This window comes from Nyctibius grandis, chromosome 1 (genome assembly GCF_013368605.1).
Source record: "Nyctibius grandis isolate bNycGra1 chromosome 1, bNycGra1.pri, whole genome shotgun sequence".
Lineage (NCBI taxonomy): Eukaryota > Metazoa > Chordata > Aves > Nyctibiiformes > Nyctibiidae > Nyctibius > Nyctibius grandis.
This window is the reverse complement of record NC_090658.1, coordinates 41,202,012-41,217,397: the sequence shown is the minus strand read 5'-3', so window position 1 is coordinate 41,217,397 and position 15,386 is coordinate 41,202,012. Positions and strand designations below refer to the sequence as shown.

Sequence of the window (15,386 nt, the reverse complement as noted above, 5' to 3'; positions counted from 1 at the left end):
TCATTTTCCATTAGAAAGAGATGGTAACATGAGTGTAACATAAGCTGGTAACATGAGTGTTCTGTCTTGTCAGTCTTTCATAAGAAGAATTTTAAATTACTCAGTTAGTGAATGAAAATGGTTAAGTAGAGGGATACAGAAAAACCATCAGCTTCCCTTCTCCTATATATGTACCTATATAACTGGCTGGGTACAAATCTTTATTATTTTAGAAGCACTCCTTTAAAACCAACCTTGCTATTTCTTCTCGGTGAGCAGTCCAGTCACGAATGTAGTCTTCCTGTTCCTTTATTCTGTGCTTGAATGTATTGCTACTTTGAGCTGCTGTCCCAGTACTCTGCAGTCGCGTGGTTTTCAGGGCTGGAGAGGTACGTAGACGGGTATGTTTAGGGGAATTACGGTTTGATCCGAATTCATCTTCTGAGGTGGAAGCATAATCTGTAGGAAAGCGCCTCCATCTTGCACTTACTAAATTAGTTTAATTATTAAAAAAGAATTATTATTGCATCTTTAATAAGAAAAAACAGTATTTCAGTAACATCACAAAAATAAATAACTATTCATTATCAATCCCCAGATACCTCACAAAAGGTTTATTTACTACATCTCAAAAAGAAAGCTACAAAATTTGTGTTAAATAAAAAATATTGATTAATAAAAACTTAATTCAGATGCTCTTTGTATAATGATGAGTGAAATAAGATGTAAAGGCCAGTAACTGTATATGAGCTTAGGCGAACTGTATTACAAAACAAGGGCCCAATTCATTAACATTTAAGTATATAGTCAGATTGCACTTTTTCTGCAGATTTTTTCCCAAGTTTCATTCAAAACAATGAAGAGATGTGAAGGAAGGATGGAGCTGGCACCAAGCTGGGAAAGTATGCTTACATAAGGAAAGCATAAAAATCCTAGATGATGCATTATGTATTTAGTACAGAAAAAAATATGTGAAAATTAATACCATGTTATAAAAATCATCAGCACACCTACAAAAACAGCAGCCTCGGAGCAAAAAGCATATATTCTCACATGTAGCACATAAAACATATGCAGCCATGTTGCTGAAGACAGCCTGAAGTATAAGAGAACTGAAACTAAGTAGGAGGCTCTTATCCCCCTATGAATTACTAAAGTCTAGAAAATGCATTTCAGATATGCTGTCTTCAAACATTCCCATCAGGACGAGATATCACTAAGTGTAAAGGAATGCTCATCACGGCAACCTGCTAAATTCTTGCAGGGGATTTAGTCCCCCAAACTCACCAACATTCATGGGGCTCTGGAATTACTGCAGAAATTTTAAAAAGTGTGTGATCAGCTCTTGGTAATTTCAAAATACTAGATTCAAGTAACACATACTGTTTTCAGTATATGAAAAATGCAAGAATAATGATTTCTCCTGAAACATTTAAAAAAACATTGCACATGAAGTATACATTAATATGAATTTAAGTAACAAATAATGAAAATAATTTTTAGTTGAGAAAAGATGTGTGTAATGCTCTCAAAGATTACAGTATGTAGAATATAACATTGGTGTATAAGCTTACATCCTTTCCCTCACATAAATAATGCATTTTTAATCACTGAAAACAAAAATACGCTTGTGTAATTTTTTTCAGGTTTAAACGTGGGTTTCCAATCATGTCTGGTTCTCCTAATTTTTTAAAATACTCTAACTTTACTGAAGAAAATACAAATGTCTCTCCAGTCACTTACTGTTCTCTTTTTAGAGGTTTCAAACTTGTTTTCATCTTAGGGAAGTAGAACATAAGCAGAAAAAGCACATTTCCCCACCAACAGCATGCAACCAATGGGTGACCGAAGTCCAAAGAGCTTTATGAGTTGGGCCCACACTTTATCATCAATTTATGTGTAAATTCTTTGTCCTGGTTCAAATTATATGCATCAAAATAAACACAAAATTTATCTTAAAATCTCTCGAGTGAGCTAGTCCAGCATCTCAGCACTGTACAATGAGCACACGTAATTATATTTTTAAAAACTAAAAATTGAATGAGAAGTGAAATATCAGAAACAGATTTGATTTCTAGTACTCTACCACTGTAAGTTTCAACATCAGGATCTGGGTCTGGGAGAAGCTTGGATTTCTCTGTGTACAAAATAGTGTTTTATCATGTTAATTCGTATTAAAACATTCAGATTAGAAGCATTTGCTTAAATAAAATATATTGATGAGATTAGTCTTAGGTCCTCTTTTCCACCCACACTTTTTAGGAAAAGATTCTTAAATTATATATTCAATCAAAAATAATTAATTTTGTAAAAGCTTAAACACTTCAGAGATACTAACTGAAATGATGTCAATAGCAACTGTCTACGTGGTACCATAAAACCCCTCTACATTTTTAAGACCATTAAATTTTAAGGCCTTAAAATGTTATTTATATATTATCAATAGGTTTCTCATTAATATGGGGAAAAAGTTATTGTAGACTTAACAGTAAAAACCTCAAAGTTGTATGATTCATGACAAGCAATATCCAAGCATGCTTCCCATTAAGCTAGCTATATATTTGCACATATATGCTTTTAATACTATTTATAAATTATGCAGCCCCAAAATGTCATTGTAATTTATGCAGACTTCTAAAAGCTATCGTGCAATTAGTTATCTCAGACAACAAAAACTGTGAATATCAGCACCAATAACTAGAAAATCCTCCAAAACCCTGGCTAAAATAATCAGCAAACAAACCTAATTTGGTGACTACTCTGTGAGAAATACCTCAACAGCTTTGATCAACCTATCTGCTAGTTATTTGCAATGACAGCTAGGTCAGCAAGCCAGCAGAGCTGCTGAACACAACCAGTTTCTGAAGGTGTCTCTGTTCTGACTCAATACTTAATGCTTAACAGTTGCAGCTTAGCACTTTTGCCCTAGGTCTGATCCTGTTGTTCGTTTTCCCAATCCATAGCTCCTTCTGCAACACCATCTTAAATTTTCTTCTGCAATTGTGAAAAAAGGTCTTTCGTCTTCTCTGGTTTTATTGGTCACACTCTACTGTCTGAGGATTCAGTGACTTGATTAAATCTTTCATTGCTTGTGCTACAAAATTACTAATTCTGCTTCACCTATCTTCACAGTGTTGTCAGTTATCAAGCCTCCTACCACAGAAACACCCTGATAATTACTTTAATGATGCTAATTCTCATCCAAGGCATTCCATTTATCTGCTTTCTCTTTCATTTAAAAGTAAGCAATACTTAACTGTATCAAGGCTTAGAAAAGATTCTTGAAATTACGGACTTGCCGACAGCTCTGACAATTTTAATGCTATTATGCTGCAGTTCATCCACATGAAGTACAAGACAATAAAAAAAATCCAGTGACTACAGCTTTTTTTTGCCCCCTTTTTACAGGCATGTATGTCTGAACAATCAAAAAGATATGGGAAATGAGAAAATAATTTTCTCTTTGGTAGACTGGATTTGAGAAGCAAGATTCTGCTGCCAATGTTTAGTGATCTGCAATTTGGTAACGTTAACTGTACTCTGATGGGAAGACCCATGGAACATTTTTAACACTTCAATAGCAAACAGTCTTCTGATAAAAGAAAAAAACCCCAAACCCTGTATCGGTAATGATCATTCATTTTCCAATCTTTCTAGGTCCAGGGATACAAGAAAATACATCACTGTTATGCCTTGATTAAATGTGCCCGAAGTAAAACACATTCAAACAGTTAAGGCACTTTTGTCAGGCACTTCATTAGTAATTTCCAAAAGTGCTAAATTGTTGACTTTTCTAGAAACAAAATTAAATTCAGGACTTACATGCTTTGTATCTAAAAGCTTCTGCTACATTACATTTTTATATATTGCATATAAGTAACACATTCTATTCAAAGATGTTTTAAATAAGTTTATATAATGATAAAATAATAAATAATATAATCAATAACTTGATGTATTGGGCAATTATGTGTTCAAGGCCAGTTTGGATGGGGCTTTGAGCAACCTGGTCTAGTGGAAAGGTGTCCCTGCCCATGGCAGGGGAGTTGGAACGAGATGATCTTTAAGGTCCCTTCCAACCCAAACCATTCTATGATTTTACGATTATTAGCAAAATTTTATAAGGTGCTAATGGGAAAACGGGGATGTACTGAGTAGTGGCCTATATATAATAGAAGAGAGATATATACACGCTCCTATATACACTAGAAGATTACACCACTTTTAAAGCAATTTAGATTTTCCTAAAATATACTCTAAATAGTCCAGTAAAAAAAATTATGCAACAAGCTTACCGATACAGACAAAATCCAGAACTCTAAATCCTAAACTGTAGTAATAACATTCTTTACTTACATAGTAACAAAACTTGATTGATTTATTAAGCCATGACTTTGTTTTGAAAGTATATGACTGCTTTATTAATTGCTTTCAGGTTTTTGCCTTTACATTGATACAGGCTTCTCCCTGATTTTGATACATAAACTGATAAAACTTCTTATGACAGAAGGTATTTCTACCGTAGATTTTTCTAACAACGGTCTTTTAAAAATACCTAGCTTATTATGTTGGGGTAACTCAAGAGAAGATGGCATCTCTTCTCTCTTGAAAACCGGGTATTTTATACAAGCTACAGTAAACTTTGACTGTGTAACACAGGTAAATGGAATGAACGTTAAACGAAGATGACCATGATGGACTAGCAGACTGGGAAGAGAAAGATACACCCACTCCCCTGAACAGAAGCAGCGAACCACTTCAACGGAGCAACCTGGGAAAAGTTTAGGAAGCGTGCAATAGTTCACATGGACACAAAACTCAAAATCCATATATAGTTTTGTGAAAAACACAAGAAGCAGCAAAGTGACAAGTAACATCTGGGGTTTACCTTTTCAAAAATCAGCAATATCACAATGTGAACTAGTGTTAATTATTAAACATAGAAGCAGTCTTAACTGACGCTCTTCCCTGACCTAATGTTGCCACCTTTCAGGCTGTGCGCATCAATTCAAAACTTTGAATGAAAACGAAAAGATGCTACTTTTCCAATGATATCTTGCAAGGAAAGACTGAGTTTTTCTCTGAAGCTTCACTTTTTGTACCTTTGTAGACAGCTGTCATAATATTAAACAGATTCAACTTTATAGTTCAGTGAACACCTCATTTGTATCTCTACAGAAATTTCTATTGAGCTAATAAATGACACAGCCAAAAGATACCTGTCTGGGGAATAAACACTGCTAAGAATCCTAAGAAGGTACATTTATGATATACAAGCAACAGAATGGCGGTAGGACTGTGAGAAATTTAAGTATCACAGATGTTTCTATCAACTCTGAATGGGAAGCAGTAAAGGAGAATACACAATCTCAGTAGCAATACACAACACTGGAAGCTATTCTATTTGTTTTTTCTTAGATTGTGGACTGGCTTCAAGTAAGGTCAAGCTGGTAGTATGACAAAAAGCAAGAGGACATTAATTTTAGATATCCATTCCACACGAAAGTTGACTTATTTAGAATTACTACATTTTAATTTTGGTTGATTTAAAACTGCTATTAGAAAAAAATAGCAGCCTTTCACACTGCTTGCACTTAAAGTGTTATGTTAACTTCTAATAGAATAGTAGGTTAAAATTAATCAATTGTATGCATTTTTGCTTCCATACATAAGATAATATTATAGTAAAGAAACTACCACACAAGAGAAGATCAACAGAATTTGGAAATCATGATGAAATCATAAATTGTCGTGATTTGGAACAGAGAACAGAAACTACTCCAAGGCAAGGCAAACATTTTAATATAAATTACTTAACTTTACGATATTTAGTTTGGTAGTGTTTGTGTTTGATTTTTCCATTTGTTACTTCACTGTTACTATTCTTATCAAACAAAGGGTGTATCTCAGGGAACACCTGCTGTTCAGTATATTTACAAGCATACCTTACAAATAAGTATTACATCTTCTATGTGGTAAAAAGTGCTGCTGACCTTCTGAACTTCTACTACTATGCCTCTGAGCAGAGATCTCTGCTCTGGTTTTGTACTAATGCAAATTAGTGCTGCCACATCTGAATGCCTGAATGCAATTCTTTGTTACTGGTTTCAAGTTAAAAAAAAATATCCAAAGAGTTAAAGGATTACAATTTCTTGTCTTTATGATTTTAAGCAAGAAACATCCACAAGCCCTGCCAAGGAAGCCTCTTACTCCAAAGAGAAAGACTGCATCAACTAAAACTCAACAAATGTTTCATAAAAACTGCCCCTTAAAAAAAAATAGAAAAAAATTTAAAAATTTCCATATACGAAAAACATCTAGTATTGTATAAGACTAGTTCAAATAATCTCACATACCTGAGGGAGAATTATGAGCTGAAGCCAGAGATTTGGATTTTGAATCTGAAAGTCGAGAAATGCTATTGGCTCGAGTTCTAGCAGAAACTTTACTGCTATCTCCTGCTGATGTCAACCTTGCACCACTTCTCATAATAGCTTCTGGGGTACGAGATGAGGCAGTGCCTCTTGTTATTGTTGCTTCAGAATCACTACGAGCTGATAAAGATCCAAGTCGAGTTCTGCGAGGTTGAGCAAGTAAGTCTATTCTGGAAATATTTCTCCTCCCTGATGGAGGTTTTGATGTAGAACTTGTAGTGGACACTTCGGAAGCCACTGAAGCCTTATCGGCATCCGCAAGCTCGCTATCTGAGGCTTCACCAAGACGTGCTCTGCGCAAAAGAGAAGTCCTTGTAGGACGAGGTCTTGGAAGAGTGGTAGATTTACTAGATTGCCCAAGTGCAACAGGAGAAGTTTTTGATTTAGCTGACTTTCCTTCCATTTTGGAATGTAAAAGTTCATCTGCTGAGGCAAAAGGGACTCTTCCATGTGATTTGACAGAGTAGGTTTCCTGGTCAGATGATAAGATATCAGAAATGGCAGAATGAGGTACACTGGATGTTTGGTCATCATCTGTCAAATCTACTGAGGGTTGTCTCATTCTTCCACTGGATTGCACAGTTTTGCGAGCATCAGCCCTAGACCCACCATCTGAAGATCGACTTTTAGTTTTCTTTTCCATCTTTTCTCTGGCACTTGTTGCAGAAGATTTTAAAACATCCTTTGAAGGTGAACCAGAGGAACACCTATCTTTATATAAGGTTGTAAAGCTCTTCCGCTTCTGTGTGGATTTTCTTTCAGTGTCACCAGTAACGAGACTGATTGTGCTGGCTGTATCCACATCTGATTCTGGTGATATGGAATTATCTCTGTTATAGCTAGGAGTCTCATGACCTTCATCAGTTTTATTTTCTTCACGCAATTTTGCTTCAAGGAAAGCCATTACAGCTTCTGTGTCTTTTAAAATGAGTGTTGTATCTAGACTGGAATCAGTGTCCATTGAATCACTTCTGTCATGTATCCTGTTTGCAGATGGGGCAGCAGATCCACTTTGCTTATTAATGTGAGGAATAAGTTCTATAGGTATATTTGTGCTAGGCTTATCTATAGTAAAGCTACCTTGCCTCACTAACGGCTTTGAAGATTCTTTTTTTTCTCCTGCAGATGCTTTAGGACTTTGTCCTTTAATAGTTTCTTCATTTTTTCTTCTTTTTCCTTCACTCTGTGCCAACTTCATTTCTGCTTTATCTGTAACATGTCCAGGAGCCTTGTCTTGATTATCCAAAGTTTTGGGTGACATAGCAATCTCCTCCCTACCTTTCTCAACCTGGTTTGCAGCAGGTTTTGTAGAGGATAATTTTGTCGGTGTCCAGTGTCCTTGCTCCTTTCTTTCTTGTTGTTGAATTTTTGCTAAAGCTTGTTTCACCACAGAAGTTTCTCTGCCAGTTTCAGCTCTCTCTTTACTGGAAGAGCTGGGGAAAGAAAAAACTCTGTCTCCAGTACCTTTCGGTGAAAGACCATTCACTGTTCTGCTTGACTTAGCTATACTTCTGCTGTCAGCATCTGAGACATGACCTGGAGTTTCTTTCTCCTGAAGTTCAGTGTCTTGCTTTTCACCTATTTCTGATCTCTGATGAGATGTAGTTTTTGCTTTTGAGCTTTCATTCACTTTCTCCTCTTTTGGAAGCTGTGGAAGTGTCCTCCTTTTTCGCTCACCTTGGCTGGTCATAGAGGCAGCTGAACCAGTGCTTCTAACAGAAATACCAGACTCACTAATGTCTGTGTCTAAAAATGAAAAAGAAAAAAATAGCTGAGAAGTCATTCAAGAGCAAGGTAAATAGAAACATTAAATTCTTAAGACTGCATAAGACTAATACAACAACATAAAACAGAACTGAAAAAAGTCATTAGTCCATCCCTCTGTTCTATGGCAGTATCAATTACACCTACACAAATACATGTTTAAAAACGTTTAACAAGTCTTAAAAATCTCAGTTGATGTAGATTTGACTATCCCTATAAGCTCTTTGGGTACATAACTCTTAAAATAATCTTCTTATTCTTTAACATGAGCTGGACTTTCTCCAATTTAGCCTGTTACTGCTTGTCCTCATTAGGCACCATTTCCTCTTTACAGGAAAGAGTGGAAACACTCCTCTTATTATAGAGTGGAAACTCTGTGCATTACATTAACTACCTCCAAACTATAAGGAAGTTGTACATAACTAGCTATATTATCTCATTTCACCATTGCAATATATTTTGTAATAAAACCCGAACAAAATCATGTGCTAACATAATTTATAATGGGTATCTCCTGATCAAAGAGATTACATACATGAAAAAAATATTTCTGTATTACTAGCAGTAGAATGTTAAGAGTGTCACACAAAAGAACAGTTCATTCTACACAATCCAAAGTGCTGATACAGAGCATGTGTCTATCAAAGCAATGTCTGAAAGACTGGAATGGAATTTCTGCAATGAACCATTTCTGGTTTATCACAGAGATGTGACCAGGACAGAAAAAAGCCATCTTCCAAAACTATACTTCCTAACACTAGCATTTTGCAGTAAAAGGGAAGGAGTCATTTCAGAAGCAGGGTAAGAGTGCAAAGACAGAACAACATCTTTTCCTTCTGCTCTGCTACAAACAGGCAGAATTTCTTTCCAAACATGGGTAATTTTGGTTGTGATTAAACAATTGCCTGTTTGTGTGGCATCTTGGGCTAATTATTACCTTGTTGACACTCTGTGACTGTATACTGGGAAAGGGAACACTTCATGAACATTTGTGTCATTCTTGCAGAGGGACTATGGTATTTTTTCCCGCTTCATTGTAATTTCAGTATATATGTTCCATAATACAGGCTACGATTGCTCTCATAGAAAAAGTGTTCAGAGATACAAGAATGTGAGCTATGTAAGATATTCTCGCCCTGAAATCAAACTCTTTTAGCCAGCCGTGTACACTGGGACTGTATGTATGAACCTAAAGTTTTTGTGCTCTCACAGTAGGCTAAAATATGTTCACAACGAATCACTGTTATATCAGCATACCATTACAACAGCAAGTGGAAAGCAAGTCTTACATTCCTAAATACATCCAGCACCAGATTTCAAAGTTACTGAATAGAGTAAGATCCCCCCCTCCTTTCTCCCTACTTGCCTGTTCCACAGCTCAAGGTCTTGCCTCACCAAGGGGCTACAGACTATCCCTACAAGACCTCCCCTCAAGGAAGAGGCTGCGGCACTGGGAGACACTCTTTCAGCAGTATTGAAAAGCCCTACTCATGAAGAAAGAATTTAATATGGTTGAGAGAGCAAAAAGAATGCTTTTAACCCAAACAAGACACTGTAGTACAGAAATATATACAAAATGTATAAAAAGCATCAAAACAATGCAGTACTACTGCTAAAGCACTTTCATTGAATTCTTAGTGGATATAGAATGCTCTTTAGGCAGAAAAATATGTCCATCCCGTGAACTGTTGCAAGGAATAATTGATGCTGAATACCTCCATTTTAGAAACCAAACTTTATTTTTTCACAGCAATGACTGTGCCCTCCTCGCCCATTTAACAAACATAGCAGTTGTGCTGTCAGAAACAAGCCTATAACTCAGAGTTAATATGAACTGCTCTACAAATTGTTCTGAATTTGAATGTTTGGATAGAAAATAATTCTTTTTGCAAGTTCATTTGCCAGTTGTTGCAATATAATTTGACATACTTACTAACACACATCTGTCAATTCACTTTTCATCTATAAACAACTGCTCTGCATACCCTGTTGGGACCTCTCTATCAAGGCTTGCCACCAACATTGGTTATTCCAGGAATATAAACTGGAGTATAGGGCTTCCCCCTCTGCAAGAATTCTCTAAGCACTTAATTGAATATCAACAATTATACTGTATGTATACAATTGTACATATCGTACAATTAAGTTCTTATAATGGTAAAAGAAGCACTCATCTCTCCGAAGACTGTAGTTAGTGTCCCATCTGAAAGTGACAATTTAAAACAATACAAATAACAAAAGACCACCAAACCCCCTGATTAACCACACAAAGGATCAGTCTCAAGAACTATGATTTTAAGTGCCCTGTACATACACCTGATCTTTCCAAGTAGTGCAAAATTTGCTCTTTATTACCATTATTCTATGTACAAGGTGTATCAGATAATTTAATTTTTCCCCTTTCCACCTCCGTTGACTTTTAGTATCCTATGAAAAGTTCAACTGCTATGAGGAGCAGAAAAGATCTTACCAGTACCTGCTGCTTCTATTACAGTTACTGGTAAGAATTCTTCCACGCATTGATACAAAAGCTTCCACTACGCAACATAAAAAGCAAAAATTCTTTGTAAACTTCCCCCAAAAGTAAAACGAGACTATGAAGTTGGAATGTATTTTACTGACTGCTTTAATAAACGGCCTCACCTTCTATGATTTTAAAACATGTGAACTTACTTCAAAAAGTAAATTATCAGAAAAATAACTGTATTTGATGAACCAGTTAATTAAACATGCTTACATACACTTTCATCTGCTGAATACAAACCTGAATAGAAATTCAGTTACTAATTGACACATAACAGCAGCTTCATTTTGGAAGAAATTCCCAATAATATTTCAGTTTCACCTTAGTTTTTTTTAAAAAAGTAATCCAGTTATTTATTCAACTTTAGAATTACAACTCATATTCTTTCTCTTCCTTTCATTGTGAAGAATAATACACAGAATTAAAAGCTATCTCTTTTGTGAAGAAGCTAACTGGCTTTTTTCCAGTAAAGAAGAAATTGTACAGGTAAGATCTGTATAAAGAACACAGAAAGTATCTGAATTGATTTATTAGTGCTATCTAAAATTTGAGGGCAGTAAAATAAATCGATAATAAATCCACTTAGGAAATGCATCTATTAGTTACAACTAAGTAAAAGGTGTCGTAGGAGAAACAGAGGGAATTTGAAAGAAAAAAAAAATAATTATCGCCTATGGGATTGAGCAGTTCAGACAACGGTTCAGTTCATCTGTTCATCTAACCTGGGCCAGGAACAAAGGGATTTATCTAAACTTACCAAGAAACCTAAAATTTGGGCAGAAAAATATGGACAATATCATTATGAGGTTTTCACCTTTTTTTTTTTTAATATGTCATGTGGAATAGATAAACACTTTACAGAAATCTACATTTTCACGCTGCTCTGAGGAGCCAAGGTAGTGGTTGAGGAAAAAATAGCAAAAAAACAAAGAACTTAGTAACAGGCAATTTTTTTTCTGCAGAAGGCCTGACTGCTGGGCAGAGTGCTACAACCAGGTTTGCAGTCTAAGCAGGGAGAGAATCACAGGGTTCTAATCTGAAAGCAGTAAAGACTTGGTTTTATCAGTTGAAAATGCAGTCTTCTGAGAGACTAACTCATAGGTCAAAAGATGTGGCTTGCTCTAAAATTGTAACAGACATGGATTCTTGAAAATCTGAAGAAAGCCAGCAGCTATAACAAAAAAGTAGAGAACACACATTACACTTGAGAATGTAACTGGGGTGGGGGGGAGAAAAAAACCTAAAAGATGCTCAAAGCTACAGAAAAAATAATTTATTCTACTCACCAATGTCTAACAAGGTTATGGGGCACATTCTGTAGATGGCAGTATATCTTCAGAAATGGTGTACACAGAAAATAATTTTTACTTCTAAACCACATTTTTTCCCTCATTAAAAATCTTTTAAAATTTGCTTTGATGCTGAAAATTTAAAGTCAGCTGGAATAAGAGGAAATGCTGGAATTGCAGGACAAAAACATATCTGAAGTAGTAGACTGATAATTAGTTACTTCTTGATCACTAAACAGCGTATCACTTTCAGAATATGAAGCATTCATTAATAGGCCCCTTTTGTAGTTACCAGTCAATTTTATAATGAAGAGCTACATTAACTCCTCCATGCACAAATATCAGCATAAAAATTACACTAGAATTCTGTGTTAAATCATCATCTCTAAGGTGAAACTGAGAGGAAGGAAACAGCAGAGAAGTAAAGTAAGGTAACCAACTCCTTTATAGTCAAGAGTGTAGACCTTAAAGAATGAACCATTTAACATAAGAAATGTCAATAGTTTAACTAAGGAGATACATAGCCTGAACATCTGGCACTCACAAGAAAGGGAGATAAAGCTGTTCATTGCTGATGAGAAGGTTTATATGGTTTTCAAGAAGCATAGAAGTTTTTCTGTGTTTCCAAGATAAGGAAGTATGCTATGCTTCAGCTGAATAATGACTAAATAATGAAGTCTCAGGTTGGACTGTTTAACAATCAATCCGTTTAAGTCCAATTTGGGGCTACTACTGAGAAAGATGTAGGGAAAGAAACATACTATGCAGATCAACCTGGATTGCTTTTAAGTGAAAGTTTCTTTAATATTGAACAGTTTTTAGATTTTTTGTTTTAGTAACGTTCAGTTTAATATTGGCACTCTTCTGCCATGCCAAACACTACTGTTGACCTCATTTTTATGCTGTTTCTTCTCAACAACACGAAACAATTTCAGGTGAAGATGAGGTACTAAGAGTAAGCAAGCTGCTTGTGTAGGTACATAATTACTCTTTTCTCCCTTTCATAGGTTTCTTCAGCAGAAATTATGACAACAAGAACAGCTTTTAATACCGTTTTCTAATGGAGCAGGCACAGATGACTCCAATCTGATGTCATCTTGGTCATGATGTGTGTGATTAGCAGCCAAACTGGCCCACTGTGATACCCAACGTTTACTTCCAGGGGCAGTAGAACCTTCCTAAGAAAGAAAAAAAGCAGAAGAAAAATTACAACTGTTTGATAAAAAGTATGTCCTTTTCCTGAATAGACATGTAAGACACTATTTTCCTGGAGGAAACTGAAACAGGAGTTTACCTCAATAAATTTTAAAATTTACCAGCTCTAGAACGGCAAACACACAAACAAACAAAAATCTGTATAGTTGCAGAATCAGTACAGAATAAACAGCATTTCCTAGTGCAGTGAACTTTTAAGTATTAGAACCTATATAAAATACATTAGAACGTGTGCTAGTTTTAAAACCAAGTTATTTCAGTCCTCAGCTCAGAAGAGCAGGAAAAACACAGGGGGTGTGAGGGTGCGTGTGTGTTTGAAAACTAAAAACGTGCTTCAGGAAGACAAGAAGGTGACATTTCACCAGTTTAGAAGACCCTCTTGTCCAGAAGAAATATTGCATTTACTTCATTACAGAAAGACTACCTTAAGGACTGAAAGAGTAAGATAACTTATGATGGAAAGAAAAGGAAGATCAGATCATTTGTTTGGCCTAAACAAAAAAGAAGCAAAGATTAGTTTTAAACCATCCTACTGGGTAACAGTGAAGTCAATGTAATCAGTATGGGATCATTTTTTGCAGCTGACCTAAAAAGGAAATTAGTTTACTTTCTTGACAGTAAGCCTTCTGAAACCTTGAAAATTTTTAAAATGTAAAAAAACCATAAAATTAAACCATCTTCTTAGGTTGTGTTGTCATAGTATCTTAGGTATTTTTTTTTCAAAAACTGATCTCTAAATATAATGCAATATTACTGTTTTATCCAATATATTGCAGTCTCTCTTGCTCACATCTCCAAAAAAAAAGACCACAGGCAACTGCCGATGCACATATATGTGCATATGCACGCAACACACACAGGCTGTACACTATCAAAGGCTTTATAGAAGTTTACACAGTCTAATTTATTGGACTCAAAAGACAAAGCACTGCAAAAGACAGAAGTCACTGACTAGACTTCCAAAGGAGTTATATAACCATAGGCAAGTCAAACAAGAAATCACAATTCAAGATCAACAAAAGAGATGGGAAGGAAATGGAAATACCAGTAACTTGCTTAATAAGGAAATTTGTAGGAGCTATTTCAAAGGTTAGCTGAAGCTCTGCTGCCTGTTCAAACCTTGGTACTTGTATTCAAAACACTGATTTTTGCTTAATGCCTTGACCACTCTGGTCACCAGGAACCAACTCTATAAATTTTATAAAATTTATTTAGCAGAAATGAAATGGTAAACAATGTCATCTAGAGTATGATGACTCTTTCAAATTAGATCTCTCTCAGTATATTATGTACTAAGTCAGAAATGCACCAAATAATTTTTTTGAACTATTATACAAATTTCCACTTTGTGAATTCATTTCTTAGAATCAAAATATTATAAAATTCAGCAAAGGAAGGCAATTCAATGTTTCTGTTATTTATGGGCATTTCTGAACAAAATGCAAGGAAAAGGTTGCAGAAAGAACATTACAAAAACTTCATGCAAAACACTGTGCAGCATTTATGCATTGACAGGTACTGCTGAAGCCTCATTTTTATGTCGTATCTCTAAACTTTCTTTTATTTCCTGACTGTACTAGTGAACTTACATCTTCAATAAAACAATTAATTACAGACAAAACCGAATATGATAGATGTCCCAATTATCTTTCCTACCGAAAATGCCAACTAGTTCCTTGTGTACCACCTAACGAATTCCAGAAATACCAATATGATACACATCAGAAATATGAATTCCACTTCACAACAGAGAAACATATTAAGACTTTGCAGATTAACTGTAGTAAAGCAACATGATAAACTACTTTTCTCTGAAAGTAATTACATTGCCAAAAAAACGTTCTCTACGTAGCAGCGGATGTAAATGTGTATTTTGTCAACCCTCTGTATATACAAGCACAAACAACAAAGCTATGAAAAGCAGTTTCTTTTGATAGTAGTTTAAGCACTTCCAAAAGGTGAAAGGTTTATAAAACACATTTAAAAAGTCACATTCAGTTATCTTAATGTTCTTCCTATAATCCATATCTACGTGCATCTTACAGGCTCTCAAGTAAGCAATCCTCCAAATCTTCTACTGAATATCAAAAGGAATTTCCTACTCTTTCATAAAAGCTGGGTTTACACAAGAGATACCAGCCTTGTAATTTCGTGTTGAATCTGCTTTCCCTTATGCTTATC

At 35.4% G+C, this 15,386-nt stretch overlaps 1 protein-coding gene across 4 annotated transcripts in view; it reads right to left on the bottom strand.

Annotated features, from left to right (window-relative positions):
* CEP170 (centrosomal protein 170) overlaps positions 1-15,386 on the bottom strand; it is a 102,525-nt gene that overhangs the window by 19,137 nt on the left and 68,002 nt on the right. For all 4 annotated transcript variants that reach the window (XM_068415695.1, XM_068415442.1, XM_068415529.1 and 1 more), the window contains 3 exons: positions 13,042-13,168; positions 6,336-8,159; positions 234-468 (listed from right to left, as the gene is read on the bottom strand). In XM_068415695.1, the coding sequence (XP_068271796.1) occupies positions 234-468; positions 6,336-8,159; positions 13,042-13,168 (2,186 nt within the window). The remainder of the gene's footprint in view (positions 1-233; positions 469-6,335; positions 8,160-13,041; positions 13,169-15,386) is intronic.